The following is a 17,209-nucleotide window of genomic DNA, read 5'->3' as shown; positions in this document are numbered from 1 at the left end:
ACAAGCTGCAGCAAACATAATCTTATGAAAACTCAAATTCGACCGTGATTTGTTTAAAATTCATTAATGACTCTGTTATCCTAGCAATATGGCCCACATTCATAATCAAGACTCCTTTTTCAACTAATGAATTCCTCCTGTCATGGATATTCTCTGAAATGTCAATTCATTGACTCCTAGAGATAGGCACGTCTTTAAATAAATGAGTCATTAGGTAAGTAGTGGTTTAAGGTCTTTCTCTTTCATTAGGAGGAGACTATGTTGTTTGCCACTGTATCTGTAGTGTCTAAAAGAATGCCTTGTACAAGATAGTTACTAAACATATGTGTGTAAAATGAATAAATAAACCAATAAAATCACCTAAAAAATACCTGGTACAATAGAAGGATTGAAATACATTAAAAATGTCTAAAAATGATCTGAGTATTAAAAGGCGTTTTTTTTTTTTTTCTAGCAAGCTTTATTTACATGTATTGTACTATACATAAGAAAGTGTTAGGCCCTCAATCGTGTCATCTCTGTGACCCCATGAACTGTAGCCCACCAGGCTCTTGTGTCCATGGGATTTCCCAGGCAAGAATACTGGAGTGGGTTAAGTATACTTTATTTGTATGTAATTACATGTAAGCCATACTTACATGCATTTATTCTTCATGATAAATATCACTTGCATTCAATTTAATTCATTGATTTTACCCCAGATATTCTTTGGCATTTAGACTAGAGAAGCTTGCAAGATATCAATTCTGATTTTGCAGGGCTTACAGCCAAGATAGAAAGAAAGTGAAGTCGCTCAATTGTGTCTGTCTCTCTGTGATCCTGTGGACTGTGGCCCGACAGTCTCTTCTGTCCATGGGATTTTCCAGGCAAGAATACTGGAGTGGGTTGCTGTTTCCTTCTACAACAGCCAAGGTAGAGAGGGGGACAAATCATATGTAGAAAAAATAGCATGCAATTCTAACAAACGAGTGATTAACCATGACTATGTGTATATATGTATATGTATATTTATATATAATTATTTCATATCTGAGAGTTTGACAAATAGATGAAGAGGATCAGAATTTAGCTAGAGAGAATAGTGTGATCAAAAGCATGAGCCCATGAAAGAGTTTCTTATGTTCTGGAAATGGAAATCATAAAATCCTGATGGTGAATCTTTGAAAAACTGTTATCAACATGTTCCTTTCTTTATGCACTATGGGTGTTTCTAGAAGGAAGGGAAATCATGTCACTGGAGAATGACCCTTCTTTTTGACTCACAGGAATTCACTCTCCTTATCCCTTCTCCACTCTCCACCCTTATCACACCTTCACCCTGTTCATAGTGATCTCAAGGTTTGCAAAGAACTGATCTCCTCCACCAACCATTTTAGTACTCCTTCCACTGGCTATGATCTTCAGATAAAACAGCACAGGTCAATCAAACCCATCTCTGTCCAACTAATGGCTCCCCAAAGGGCAAGAGGATATTAATAAAATACAGATTCTCCTGTTGACCTTAAAGCATCGTTCTGCTATGCCACATACTAGCTAGATGGCCTGGGACAAGTTATTCATATCCTTTAAGCCTCTATTTTCTCATCTATGATCTGGAAAAAGAAATAATAGTATCTTCATAAGGGTAGTTATGAAGGTTAAAGTAAATAATGCATACAGCACACCTCGAAGAGTTCATGACACCTAAAAAGCTTCATAATGTGTTGGCTATTATGAAGTGACTCAGTTTATCTCATCTGTGTAATGTTCCATTGGATCTAACATTCCAGGTTCCTATGCAATATTGCTCTTTACAGCATCGGACTCTGCGTCTATCACCAGTCACATCCACAGTTGGGTATGGTTTTTGCTTTGGCTCCATCCCATCATTCTTTCTGGAGTTATTTCTCCACTGATCTCCATTAGCATACTGGGCACCTACTGACCTGGGGAATTCATCTTTCAGTGTCCTATCCTGTTGCCTTTTCATACTGTTCATGGGGTTCTCAAGGCAAGAATACTGAAGTGGTTTGCCATGCCCTTCTCCAGTGGACCACTTCCTGTCAGACCTCTCCACCATGACCCATCCGTCTTGGGTGGCCCCACATGGCATGGCTTAGTTTCATTGAGATAGACAAGGCTGTGGTCCGTGTGATCAGATTAGCTAGTTTTCTGTAATTTTAGTTTTAGTGTGTCTGCCCTCTGATGCCCTCTCGCAACACTTACCATCTTACTTGGGTTTCTCTTACCTTGGGGCTTGGGTAATTCCTCTAGCCGCCGCCACCGCCGCCAGCCCCAGCCCCCTGCCTGGCCTAGGCCCTGTCAGCCGCCGTCCCCGGCCCCCGGCCCGGCCTAGCCCCTCTCGGCCGCCGCCCCCGGCCCCCTGCCCCCGGCCCGGCCTAGGCCCTGTTGACCACCGCCCCTGGCCCCCGGGCCCCGGCCCGGCCTAGGCCCTCTCGGCCGTCGCCCCCGGCCCCCAGCCCCCGGCCCCCGGCCCAGAGTAGCCCCTGTCGGCCGCTGCCCCCGGCCCCCAGCCAGGCCTAGCCCCTCTCGGCCGCCCCCGGCCCCCGGCCCCCGGCCCCCGGCCCCCGGCCCCCGGCCCGGCCTAGCCCCTGTCTACCGCCGCCCCCGGCCCACGGCCCCCAGCCCGGCCTAGCCTCTGTCGGCCGCCGCCCCCGGCCCCCAGCCCCGGGCCGAGCCTAGGCCCTCTCGGCCGCCGCCCCCGGCTCCCGGCTCCCGGCCCCCGGCCTGGCCTAGCTCCTCTCTGCCACGCTTCTGCGCCAAGCCGTCGCAGCCGCCTCGCTTCTTAGCAAAAACGATACCCAACTGTGGATGTGACTGGTGATAGACGCAGAGTCCGATGCTGTAAAGAGCAATATTGCATAGGAACCTGGAATGTTAGGTCCATGAATCAAGGCAAACTGGAAGTGGTCAAACAGGAGATGGCAAGAGTGAACGTCGACATTCTAGGAATCAGCGAACTAAGATGGATTGGAATGGGTGAATTTAACTCAGATGACCATTATATCTACTACTGTGGGCAAGAATCCCTTAGAAGAAATGGAGTAGCCATCATGGTCAACAAAAGAGTCCAAAATGGAGTACTTGGATCCAATCTCAAAAACGACAGAATGATCTCTGTTCGTTTCCAAGGTAAACCATTCAATATCACGGTAATCCTAGTCTATGCCCCGACCAGTAACGCCGAAGAAGCTGAAGTTGAATGGTTCTATGAAGACCTACAAGACCTCCTAGAACTAACACCCAAAAAAGATGTCCTTTTCATTATACGGGACTGGAATGCAAAAGTAGGAAGTCAAGAAACACCTGGCGTAACAGGCAAGTTTGACCTTGGAGTACAGAATGAAGCAGGGCAAAGGCTAATAGAGTTTTGCCACGAGAACGCACTGGTAATAGCAAACACCCTATTCCAACAACACAAGAGAAGACTCTACACGTGGACATCACCAGATGGTCAACACCGAAATCAGATTGATTATATTCTTTGCAGCCAAAGATGGAGAAGCTCTATACAGTCAGCAAAAACAAGACCAGGAGCAGACTGTGGCTCAGATCATGAACTGCTTATTGCCAAATCAGACTTAAATTGAAGAAAGTAGGGAAAACCACTAGACCATTCAGGTATGACCTAGATCAAATTCCTTATGAGTATACAGTGGAAGTGACAAATAGATTTAAGGGACTAGACCTGATAGACAGAGTGCCTGACGAACTATGGACAGAGGTTCGTGACATTGTGCAGGAGACAGGGATCAAGAAAATCACCATGGAAAAGAAATGCAAGAAAGCAAAATGGCTGTCTGAGGAGGCCTTGCAGATAGCTTGGAAGAGAAGAGAAGCAAAAAGCAAAGGAGAAAAGGAAAGATATTCCCATCTCAATGCAGAGTTCCAAAGAATAGCAAGGAGAGATAAGAAAGCCTTCCTCAGCGATCAGTGCAAAGAAATAGAGGAAAACAACAGATTGGGAAAGACTAGAGATCTCTTCAAGAAATTAGAGATACCAAAGCAACATTTCATGCAAAGATAGGCTCAATAAAGGACAGAAATGGTATGGACCTAACAGAAGCAGAAAATATTAAGAAGAGATGGCAAGAATACACAGAAGAACTGTACAAAAAAGATCTTCACGACCCAGATAATCACGATGGTGTGATCACTCACCTAGAGCCAGACATCCTGGCATCTGAAGTCAAGTGGGCCTTGGAAAGCATCACTACGAACAAAGCTAGTGGAGGTGATGGAATTCCAGTTGAGCTATTTCAAATCCTCAAAGATGATGCTGTGAAAGTGCTGCACTTGATATGCCAGCAAATGTGGAAAACTCAGCAGTGGCCACAGGACTGGAAAAGGTCAGTTTTCGTTCCAATCCCAAAGAAAGGCAATGCCAAAGAATGCTCAAACTACCGCACAATTGCACTCATCTCACATGCTAGTAAAGTAATGCTCAAAATTCTCCAAGCCAGGCTTCAGCAATACATGAACCGTGAACTCCCAGATGTTCAAGCTGGTTTTAGAAAAGGCAGAGGAACTAGAGATCAAATTGCCAATATCCGCTGGATCATCGAAAAAGCAAGAGAGTTCCAGGAAAACATCTATTTCTGCTTTATTGACTATGCCAAAGCCTTTGACTGTGTGGATCACAATAAACTGTGGAAAATTCTGAAAGAGATGGGAATACCAGACCATCTGACCTGTCTCTTGAGAAACCTGTATGCAGGTCAGGAAGCAACAGTTAGAACTGGACATGGAACAACAGACTGGTTCCAAATAGGAAAAGGAGTCTGTTAAGGCTGTATATTGTCACCTTGCTTATTTAACTTATATGCAGAGTACATCATGAGAAACGCTGGGCTGGAAGAAACACAAGCTGGAATCAAGATTGCCGGGAGAAATATCAATAACCTCAGATATGCGGATGACACCACCCTTATGGTGGTGAAGAAGAACTAAAGAGCCTCTTGATGAAGGTGAAGGAGGAGAGTGAAAAAGTTGGCTTAAAGCTCAACATTCAGAAAACTAAGATCATGGCATCTGGTCCCATCACTCCATGGGAAATAGATGGGGAAACAGTATCAGACTTTATTTTTTTGGGCCCCAGAATCACTGCTGATGGTGACTGCAGCCATGAAATTAAGAGACGCTTACTCCTTGGAAGGAAGGTTATGGCCAACCTAGATAGCATATTTAAAAGCAGAGACATTACTTTGCCAACAAAAGTCCGTCTAGTCAAGGCTATGGTTTTTCCAGTGGTCATGTATGGATGTGATATTTGGACGGTGAAGAAAGCTGAGCGCCGCAGAATTGATGCTTTTGAGCTGTGGTGTTGGAGAAGACTCTTGAGAGTCCCTTGGACTGCAAGGAGATCCAATCAATCCATACTAAAAGAGATCAATCCTGGGTGTTCATTGGAAGGTCTGATGTTGAAGCTGAAACTCCAATACTTTGGCCACCTCATGCGAAGAGTTGACTCATTGGAAAAGACCCTAATGCTGGGTAGGTTTGGGGATGGGAGGAGAAGGGGACGACAGAGGATGAGATGGTTGGATGGCATCACCGACTCGATGAACATGGGTTTAGGTAGACTCCGGGAGTTGGTGATGGACAGAGAGGCCTGGCATGCTGCAATTCATGGGGTCGCAAAGAGTCGGACACGACTGAGCGACTGAACTGAACTGAACTGAATTTTCCATTGCTCATGCTTCTCAAATTGGAGAATTTAGCATTCGGAAAATACATAGTACACTTTATACCCCTGTTTTGTTATTCTTTTAGTTTAGAATATTCCCTACACTTTTCCATCTGCTCCCTGCCTGCCCACCCTTCAAGGCCTCATCTTGTTTCTCTAGTTTGAACTATTCTGAAGTCATTGCTTTCTCCTCTGTGCTCCTGTAGTATTCTGTTTATGACTCCTTTACTTAACACAGCCTGATGTTTCATTGTTTCTTGCACAATGTTCTGACTTGTACACTGAATTTAGAGCTCCTTGAGGCTAGAAGTATGTCATTAATGTATGTGTCACTAAGGTCTAACAAGAGGTAGGAAGTTGATAAATGTCATTTATCTGTTTATGTAATTTTACTAATTTATTCACCTTTTCATGAATTATCCATGAATATAATAAAACATCAGTGCTTGCTGAATACCTCTTATCCACAAACTCTGTGTTGTTTTATTGCTTTTGGCCACCTTCTGTTAAGTGGAGAGGACCCTGTAGTATTGAAATCCGGCTCTTACATATGCTGGTATTTGATACTGGGAAAGTCATTAAAATTTTTTTAGCATCAATGTCCTCACCTTACTCTAGGGATAATAATACTTACCTAATATATACTGACTAATATTACATGTATAGTATGGAGTAGACTCTTAGATTGTGGGGGAACATTGCTATCTGTTCCTCATTTATCAAGAAAATATACACATACTTAAACTAAGGAAGATTATTTAAAGCCTAGAAATAGTTACAATCCTAGGCTTTTTTAACACTACCTTAATCATCAGTTCAGTTCAGTTCAGTTCAGTCGCTCAGCATGAGGTGGCCAAAGTATTGGAGTTTCAGCTTCAACATCAGACCTTCCAATGAACACCCAGGATTGATCTCTTTTAGGATGGATTGATTGGATCTCCTTGCAGTCCAAGGGACTCTCAAGAGTCTTCTCCAACACCACAGCTCAAAAGCATCAATTCTGCGGCGCTCAGCTTTCTTCACCGTCCAACTCTCACAACCATACATGACCACTGGAAAAACCATAGCCTTGACTAGACGGACTTTTGTTGGCAAAGTAATGTCTCTGCTTTTAAATACGCTATCTAGGTTGGCCATAACCTTTCTTCCAAGGAGTAAGCGTCTTTTAATTTCAGGAGTCATAGCAATTATTATTATTATATCTATTAGCATTATCATTATTCATTGGATATAATATCAAAATGTTCACAAGTTTTCTTGATAACCCTAGCAGGAAGTTCCCAAAGACGATTCTAAAACTGGTAGATATTTTTCTTGTGTAAACTGCACTGGGCTCTTAATGCCCTTAATTATCACAATATCTCTTTGAGGTATTATATTCCCAATATCTTAGGTTAAGAAGCTGAAATTCAGGGAATTGAAGTCAGAATTCCCAAGGTCAGACCGAAGTTAGTTTAAAGCATCAGGTCTCACGCTCACTGTTTTCTGATTTTAATTCTAGTGCTCTTCCCAGATTGCCACACACAGAATGCCTTATATTAAGTAGAATGGATAAGAGCTTAAAGATTCTTGCAGCTTGGGCCATGTAATAATAAATCAGTGATGAACTAAGGATTATAATGCACTTTCCAAGTTAACATATTAGGGGATAACACTGTAAAATCATGAGGTTTTGCACACTCTCAAAAAAGACTGGTCACATCAGACTGAGCAATTCATATGAAAGAAACTGAGCTTTACCTGAATCTTGTAGGTAGCTATAGTCGTAGCCCAGATCTTTGGATGAAATAAAGAAATCACCATTTCTGTAGAGAGGGATGAACGGAACCATGTAGGATTCCCGGTTGTGCCCAATGGGTGCATTAGCTTCTGGATAAACATCTTGAAGAGGATGATACTTTCGAAGCCACTGTTCAAAAATACTGCAGAGGAAAGGATTATTCAGAATCAGAAACATATTGTTGTTGAAGAAATATTTGGAGTTCTTAAAGTAAAATAACAAGGCATATCTTAAAATCTAAAGCCATGGAAATATACCAAACATAGTTTTCATGCTTTGAAAAGATTTTGTAAAGCCACAGTTCATACTGTCAGGCCCTGATGAAATCCACTCATTTGAGAGAAATATTAGAGGATAATTTTGGAAAAGGAAGTTCTTAGATGATAAGTGAAAGTTAAATGACAAGTTAAAACCCTTCAGAATGCCACAGAGCAAGTGTGATTATTGGCTGAGTGACAACCGAGACATAGCCATAAATTATATATGTCTCTTATCTCAAAGAAAGTTCACCCAGAGAAAGAGCATGCAAAACTAAGTTGGAATCAGTATTAGAAGTTGGCTATTTTTTGGTCATGGTAGGGGACTTTATTTCAACCTCCTTGTTATATTTAGAGAAGTATATGCTTAATGAGGGCTGTTGGTTCAGCGGTAAAGAATCTGCCTGCAATGCATCAGTCCCTGGGTTGGGAAGGTCCCCTGGAGAAGGGCATGGCAACCCACTCCAGTATTCTTGCCTCCCATAGACAGAGGAGCCTGGCGGGCCATAGTCCATGGGGTCACAAAGAGTCGTACATGACTAAAGTGACTTAGAATGCACGCACACATACTTCATGAGTCTTGTTGAGAGAAAGAGCTCACCTTCCATGATAAAGACATACTTAGCACTTGCCGTTTCCCAACTTCCCAGGAAGCTAGAGTACTCAGCCAATCAGACATACCCATTCAAGACTATGAAACAGGAGATACTGACACAAAGAAGCAAGGACAGTGGAAAAGCATTCTAGCAGTGGGCAAGGGCAGTGGTGCTAACAACATCCTGTTTATAAGCATGAGATCAGAGGTATCAGTAAAGGTAAGCACTGCCCAGAGGTACCCTGTGTTCAAGAGCACAGCTCCGGCAGATGATTTGGCTGCTGCCCTCCTCTCTCGTTCTTACCTGTTTCTCAACCTGCATCTCCACGATCTCCTGAATTATCCGCTATTCTTTCAGCACATTTGTTCCCTGTTTAATTCAGCCAGAGTGAGTTTCTGTTGCATGCAATTAAAGACCCTGACAGGAACAAAAGCTAAAAAACTAAGAGATCAAAACTGTCCAGTAAGGAGGGAAGTGAAACTAAGTATAACAGAACGTGTAGTGGGTAATTAAAGGGGTGACAAAGAGAATGCCTCTGTATGATCAGACCACATAACACAGAGGGAAGAACACTAGATCTGGGATCAGAAAACTTCCCTTGGGTCCTAGATGTGTGATTTAAGAGCTGTATAAGTTGTATAAGCTCATAAGCAAATCACAGAAACTCTTGAAGGCTTAGCCTTCACATCTCTAAAATGAAAGTAATAATATCTATCCCATCTCTTTCCAAACAAATTATCCAACGTGGTAGTTTTTGGCAAAGTGCTAAATATATAAGCTATTGTTGTTTAGCTCTAGAATTTAAGCTCAGAGGCAGAAGGTTAGTGCAAGAAGCTAGTGTCTAAAAAATAAAGTGATGTTTCAAGCAAAGAAATAAGTTAAAAAAAAATTTTTTTTTTAAGTACAATAAAGAAGAGAACAAGGAAGCCAGATGGCAGCAACGATGATCACTTTTGGTGATGAAAAAGATTCTATTTGTTGAAAAAATCTGGACTTCAAATGCTAGTTGTGGTCAAAGTTGTTTTCAGTGTGAATTAATTGAAGGATCAGTAGGCTGCTGAAAAATATTATTAAATACATTTTCTGAATATTTACTATATGTTAAGTTTTGAAGAAATATGTAACTATGTAAAACTCAAGTTCTGTGGGTTTTGATAAAGTTGTCTTAACTTTAAGACTCTAAAATGTTTTAACCTGTTTAGTTTTCCTTTTATTCATCTGAAAAATGAAAGTAATATTTAAGTCATGAAGGTATTGCAAGGATTAATTAAGCAACCTAAATGTCCATTGACAGATGAATGGATAGAGAAGATGTGATATATATTTATATATATGTATGTATAAGTATATATATGCACACACAATGGAATATTGCTCAGCCCATAAAAAAGAATGATATAATGCCATTTGCAGTAACATAGATGGACCTAGAAATTACCATGCTAAGTGAATTAAATAGGTAGATTAAGACAAATATCATATTATATTACTTATATGTGGAATCTAAAATTGGATACAAATGAATTTATTTATAAAACAGAAATAGACTCACAGACATAGGAAAAACTTATGGTTGCTAAAGGGGAACGGAGTAGAAGGGTAAAATAGGAATTTGGGATTAACAGATATACACTACAATACATAAAATAGATAAACAAGGACCTACTTACTGTATTCAATGTCTTATAATAACCTCTAACAGGAACTGTATTCAATGTCTTGTAATAACCCATAATGGAAAAGTATCTGAAAAGTATATATACACATGGGCATCCCTGGTGGCTCAGTGGTAAAGAATCTGACTGCCAATGCAGGAGATGCGGGTTCAATCCCTGGGTCAGGAAGATCACTAGGAAAAGGAAATGGCAACCCATGCCAATATTCTTGCCTGGGAAATTCCATGGACAGAGGATCCTGGCAGGCTACAGTCCATGGGGTTGCAGAAGAGTTGGACATGACTCAGTGACTAAATAACAACAAGGTATGCACATATATATGTACAATATAAACTAATCAATTTGCTGTACACTTGAAACATTGTAAGCCAACTCTACGTCAATAAAAATTAGTTAATTAAAAAGATTAAAGGGTTAATTAAAATAGCATAGGTAAGATATTGGAACAGATCCTGATGTTGGTAAAGACTGAAATCTAAGAAGGGGGCAGGAGAGGGTGAGACAGTTAGATCGCATCACTGACTCAATGGACGTGAATGTGAACAAACTTTGGGAGACAGTGAAGGACTGGAGAGCCTGGTGTGCTGCAGTCCATGGGGCCTCAGAGTCGACACAGCCTAGTGACTGAGCAACAACAACTAAGATATATGGCTAAGCGTTGGACAGATGGTGAGCAGAAGCCGTCCTCATCCCCACAGCGTCTCTTTCTCTTCTTCATGGTTACGTTATACTAGAAGAACGTTACAACTGGTGAGAGATGTGAGACATGCTATCATAGAAATGCCAAAGCTGTGCATATTTGAACTAGCTCTTTTAAAATGGTTATTATTCTTTAAGCAGAAATGGGGAAACAGTATTCAAGAGGATTGGTTTTTTTTTTTGGTGTGTACCTCCATTTCCTCAACTGAAGAAATTAGGAACTGGCTTAACTGGTTTAACAAATAAATCCCAAATTCTTTTCAAGTCTTGTATTTTATGAATTATTCTTTTTATTTTGATGTCTATGGTTTTCTTCTTTTCATGAATGTATTACTTGTTCATTACACAAAATTCAGAAAATAGAAACATGCAGAAAGGAAAAAATAAAAAGAAACACCATACTTGCTCAATATTTCTGTTAGTTTTTAAAATATGCATAAATATGCATAAAATATGCATATATTTAAAATAAAACATTGTATACATATTTTAACAAAAAGAATTATAACATAGGCACTATTTTATAAGACTTTTTATTAGTACTAAATGTTGAAGTGATATTTAAACATGTTTAAACAATGTTCAGCAGTTTTCAAGTGGTAAATCTATTTTTTAATGAGAAGGAGGCCCTCTGATAATTAATCTCTCCTCATCCCTATTAAACTTTGGCTGATTTAGAAACAGTCCAATATACAATGAGCTATTAGATAAGAGCTTCAGGCAAACACTGTGCCTTTCGTCAATTGAGAAAAATTACTCTTATAGTTCAGTTTATATACAATCTTATTTCTGCCAAGAAATAAACATTCTTTACCTAAATAGGACAAGGACATCAATTCTTAGCACCAAGAGATATAATGGATGAAACCATTAATGTGCTCACCCACCTTTTAAAATGAAGGTATTAATCCTGTTTAAATTCTTCATCAGTGGTTCTCATCTTCAGTTAATTTCATCAAACCATGTCTAGAATGGTTCACATCAGAATACTAATGTTTAACTTGGATAAGCACACAGACATTTTGGGAAGCAAATTATCTTCTTACCAAAGATTTATTTAACCTGTATCTAGATGGTTTTCTGGAAGCCTGAGCAACAATGAAATGCACAAGAGAGGATTTAGGAAAAGGTTAAGCTGATCACAGACAAAAACAAGGAGGAATGTGTTTTATGTATAAAAATAGCACGGATGTCTGGTCACTTCCATCCTTACAGTAAGACAAAGCTAGATAAGTGGAAAATCAATAACTTTTCTTGGACTCATGAGAGAACTGAGGTCACAGAGCAGACTACTTCTCCCCAAACTGCAGAGATAAGTGCAAGCAGAGGAACTCAACTGCTATTCGCTTTTCAGGAAGAGAAGCTGGATCTATAAACCCAAACACTTTGATAAATGCCTGGAGATCGGTGATGAGAGAAGCTAGTGATGAGATGGACAGCTAATGATGAGAGACACTCCTGGGACCCATAGTCTTAGGGGGATTCCCATGCATGTGGGGCTTTTACCTCCAGGAACTCTGTCCGATTTTCACAATAAAGATCTGAGAAAGATCCTCTCCTGGCTGTGTTAGGGGAGGGAGAGAGTATCCATTGTGAAATAAGCCCAGAGGTCTTCTCCACACCAAAGCCCTTCAACCCATAGGAAATAACCACCAGAGTATTACTCCAGTAGGAGGAAGGGAACTCCTCTCAGTCCAGCCTCTTTCAGCCTTCCTGTCTCATTTAAGGCCACATGGGTCAGGGCTTCAAGGAAACAGATTGGGAATATGACAACTAAAAAGGGAGAAGAGATCAGAGGTGGAAAAATCAAGAGCTATACCACTGCAGAAACACTCATGACAGTCACAGCCCCAAGACACTGGCCAACTAAAAGATCAAAATTTAATCAGAATACTATAGAACACTTTCCCTCTCCTGTACTTTACCATGATACCAACAGAGTTCTAGTATGATAAGAGTGGATTATAACTAAAATATCTGTGAGATAAATAGTTTCCAAGGAATAGTATCACTTTGAGTCATAGAATAAATGTTTGATTATAGGCAAAAGTGTAAAATAATAGTCTCTGTGGAATATTATCAATTTGAGCCATAGAATACATGTTATAAGCAAAAGTGTAAAATAAATATAGATGAATGCAAACTGATATGCATACCTACATACATCTACCATGTGGAAGAATTCCAAATAATTATGTAGACACTTTGAGCACATAAAGGAGCAATGCACAACTCCCACTCCTTGTGTGTGGGCTGTCTGTAGTAGCTTTCCTCCAAAGAGTACAGGATAGAAGGGTGGTGGAACCATTTAGGAGTTTGAAAGTGAAAGTGTTAGTCTCTCAGTCATGTCCGACTCTTTGCCAACCCTATGGACTATAGCCCGCCAGGCTTCCATGGAATTCTCCAGGCCAGAATACTGGAGTGGGTTGCCATGCACTTCTCCAGGGGATCTTCCCAACCCACAGATCAAACCCAGGTCTCCTGCACTGCAGGCAGATTCTTCATCATCAGAGCCACCAGGGAAATCCTTAGGTTTGAGAAAACTGATGAATATTATATCTGCCAAGTGATCAAAGCTAACACTGCCCATGGTCAGCCATGTTGATAGCATGTACCCTTGATATGATGGGGAGAGAAAAGTGCTTTCCCCTCAGTCCTCTTCCTCCCCAGTTAATTCCAGTCTACAAAATTCCAGTTGAGGGATATGCTATAAAACACCTGAGCAGTACTCCTCAAAACTGTCAAGGCCATAAAAAACAAGCAAAGTTCGAAAAATTGCCAGTCAAGAAGGAGTGAGGAGACATGATCACTAAACACAATATGAGATCCTGGATGTCACCTTGAAACACAAAGAGATATTAGATAACAACTAAGTAATCTTAACTAAGTAAACTTACCTAAGTAATCTAACTAAGTAAACTCCGGGAGTTGGTGATGGACAGGGAGGCCTGGCGTGTTGTGATTCATGGGGTCGCAAAGAGTCGGACACGACTGAGCGACTGAACTGAACTGAACTGAACTGAAGTAATCTTAATCACTTCAGTTCAGTCGCTCAGTCGTGTCCGACTCTTTGTGACCCCATGAATCACAGCACGCCAGGTCTCCCTGTCCATCACCAACACCTGGGGTCTAACCAAACCCGTGTCCATCGAGTCACTGATGCCATCCAACCATCTCGTCCTTGGTCATCCCCTTCTCCTCCTGCCCCCAATCCTTCCCAGCATCAGGGTCTTTCCCAATGAGTCAACTCTTCGCATGAGGTGGCCAAACTATTGGAGTTTCAGCTTCAACATCAGTCCTCCCAATGAACACCCAGGACTGACCTCCTTCAAAATGGACTGGTTGGATCTCCTCGCAGTCCAACGGACTCTCAAGAGTCTTCTCCAAAACCACAGTTCAAAAGAATCAATTCTTCAGTGCTCAGCATTCTTCACGGTCCAACTCTCACATCCATACATGAAGACTGGAAAAACCACAGCCTTGACTAGACAGACCTTTGTTAGCAAAGTAATGTCTCTGCTTTTTTATATGCTGTCTAGGCTGATCACAACTCTCCTTCCAAGGAGTAAGTGTCTCTTAATTTCATGGCTGCAATCACCATCTGCAGTGATTTTGGAGCACCCAAAAATAAAGTCTGACACTGTATGCACTGTTTCTCCATCCATTTCCCATGAAGTGATGGGACCAGATGCCATGACCTTAGTCTTCTGAATGTTGAGCTTTAAGCCAACTTTTTCACTCTCCTCTCTCACTTTCATTAAGAGGCTCTTTAGTTCTTCTTCACTTTCTGCCATAAGGGTGGTGTCATCTGCATATCTGAGGTTATTGATATTTCTCCCGGCAATCTTCATTCCAGTTTGTGTTTCTTCCAGCCTAGCATTTCTCATGATGTACTCTGCATATAAGTTAAATAAGCAGGGTGACAATATACAGCCTTGACGTACTCCCTTTCCTATTTGGAACCAGTCTGTTGTTCCATGTCCAGTTCTAACTGTTGCTTCCTGACCTGCATACAGGTTTCTCAAGAGGCAAGTCAGGTGGTCTGGTATTCCCATCTCTTTCAGAATTTTTCACAGTTTATTGTGATCCACACAGTCAAAGGCTTTGGCACAGTCAATAAAGCAGAAATAGATGTTTTTCTGGAACTCTCTTGCTTTTTGAATGATCCATCGGATGTTGGCAATTTGATCTCTGGTTCCTCTGCCTTTTCTAAAACCAGCTTGAACATCCGGAAGTTCACAGTTCACGTATTGCTGAAGCCTGGCTTGGAGAATTTTGAGCATTACTTTACTAGCATGTGAGATGAGTGCAATCGTGCGGTAGTTTGAGCACTCTTTGGCATTTCCTTTCTTTGGGATTGGAATGAAAACTGATCTTTTCCAGCCCTGTGACCACTGCTGAGTTTTCCAAATTTGCTGACATATTGAGTGCAACACTTTCACAGCATCATCTTTCAGGATTTGAAATAGCTCAACTGGAATTCCATCACCTCCACTAGCTTTGTTCATTGTGATGCTTCCTAAGACCCATTTGACTTCACATTCCAGGATGTCTGGCTCTAGGTGAGTGATCACACCATCGTGATTATCTGGGTCGTGAAGATCTTTTTTGTACAGTTCTTCTGTGTATTCTTGCCACCTCTTCTTAATATCCCCTGCTTCTTTTAGGTCCATACCATTTCTGTCCTTTATTGAGCCAATCTTTGCATGAAATGTTCCCTTGGTATCTCTAATTTCTTGAAGAGATCTCTAGTCTTTCCCAATCTGTTGTTTTCCTCTATTTCTTTGCACTGATCACTGAGGAAGGCTTTCTTATCTCTCCTTGCTATTCTTTGGAACACTGCATTCAAATGGGAATATCTTTCCTTTTCTCCTTTGCTTTTCACTTCTTTTCTCTTCACAGCTATTTGTAAGGCCTCCTCATACACCCATTTTGCTTTTTTGCATTTCTTTTCCATCAGGATGGTCTTGATCCCTGTCTCCTGTACAATGTCATGAACCACCATCCATAGTTCATCAGGCACTCTGTCTATCAGATCTAGTCCCTTAAATCTATTTCTCACTTCCACTGTATAATCATAAGGGATTTGATTTAGGTCATGCCTAAATGGTCTAGTGGTTTTCCCTACTTTCTTCAATTGAAGTCTGAATTTGGCAATAAGGAGTTCATGATCTGAGCTACAGTCAGCTCCTGGTCTTGTTTTTGCTGACTGTATAGAGCTTCTCCATCTTTGACTTTTCATTATAGGGTACTGGAATGCAAAAGTAGGAAGTCAAGAAACACCTGGAGTAACAGGCAAATTTGGCTTTGGAGTACAGAATGAAGCAGGGCAAAGGCTAATAGAGTTTTCCCAAGAGAACGCACTGGTCATAGCAAACACCCTCTTCCAACAATACAAGAGAAGACTCTACACAAGGACATCACCAGATGGTCAACAGCAAAATCAGACTGATTATATTTTTTGCAGCCAAAATGGAGAATTAATCTTAATAGACTATAGTTAATTATAATGTATCAAAATTGTTTCATGAATTGTGACAAAACTTCCATACTGATGTAAATTAAGAATAGGGGAAACTGGATGTGAGATATATGTAAACTCTGGTATGTAAACAGAAAATTATTCTTAAATTTCCTTTTTAAAAATAGAACAACAAAGAAACCTAATGTGGTTGGATATTAGCGAACTGATTTGCTTTAGCACATTTACTGTTACAACAAAATTGTATAAATACAATAGAATTCTTTTTCATTGATTTATTCAACCATTTCATAAATAGTTGAATACATTTAAGCAATTATAAACTGGTTCTCTGTCAGGTATTGGTGTAGTTCTGTGTCCTTGTAGTACTTAGATCTAGTGGTGGAGATGGATAACAACCAATAATTTCAGAAATGTATCTTTAATTACAGACTGGCAAATACAAAAGCAACATGGCAATACAATTTAGTGAAGAGGTCTAATTGCTTCTGCCACCTTTGGGAAAGTCTTTGATGGTGTTAAAGAATGACTATTTAGAGAAGTGATATATGAGTGTTTCTGAAAAAGAGAATAGAATTTGCAAGAACTTTCAATGGGATGCTACATTCTCTTATCTGTCTCACTCCTCCCATAGCTTCACTTATTATCTACAGCTGATGACTTCTCAATTTATACTTACAGAGTAAATCTTGGTCTGAAATCTCAGCCCAGATTTCCAGCTGCCCAACTGGCACCCTCATTGGAATATCTCAAAAGGATCTTAAAGCACAGCACACAGAACCTTCAAAAATCATGACATTAACATCTCTTCCTCATGCTACCCTTCTCCACTGATCTATAACTTTGGAAATAAAAATATCTGTCCAGCCAGAATATGTAAAAAGTGACCAATGTATCTATGGAGAGAACAGTTTGAGATGAAGCTAGAAAGGAAACAGGGGCAAAATCAAGAAGGGCAGTTGAAGACATGCAAAAAATAGTTGCAATTTCTCCTAAGAGCAATAGGAAGTCACTGTTTGTATCTGCAATGGTG

At 40.7% G+C, this 17,209-nt stretch overlaps 1 protein-coding gene across 2 annotated transcripts in view; it reads right to left on the bottom strand.

Moving 5' to 3' along the window:
* TYR (tyrosinase) overlaps nucleotides 1–17,209 on the bottom strand; it is a 120,211-nt gene that overhangs the window by 10,789 nt on the left and 92,213 nt on the right. For both annotated transcript variants that reach the window (XR_014066485.1, XM_081533346.1), the window contains exon 4: nucleotides 7,427–7,608. Coding sequence is in view for 1 of the 2 variants with exons in the window: in XM_081533346.1 (XP_081389472.1) it covers nucleotides 7,427–7,608 (182 nt within the window). In the remaining variant the exon portion in view is untranslated. The remainder of the gene's footprint in view (nucleotides 1–7,426; nucleotides 7,609–17,209) is intronic.

Source organism: Giraffa tippelskirchi, chromosome 10 (genome assembly GCF_054371585.1).
Source record: "Giraffa tippelskirchi isolate mGirTip1 chromosome 10, T2T-mGirTip1v1.2.pri, whole genome shotgun sequence".
Lineage (NCBI taxonomy): Eukaryota > Metazoa > Chordata > Mammalia > Artiodactyla > Giraffidae > Giraffa > Giraffa tippelskirchi.
This window is presented reverse-complemented; position numbering and strand designations above follow the sequence as displayed.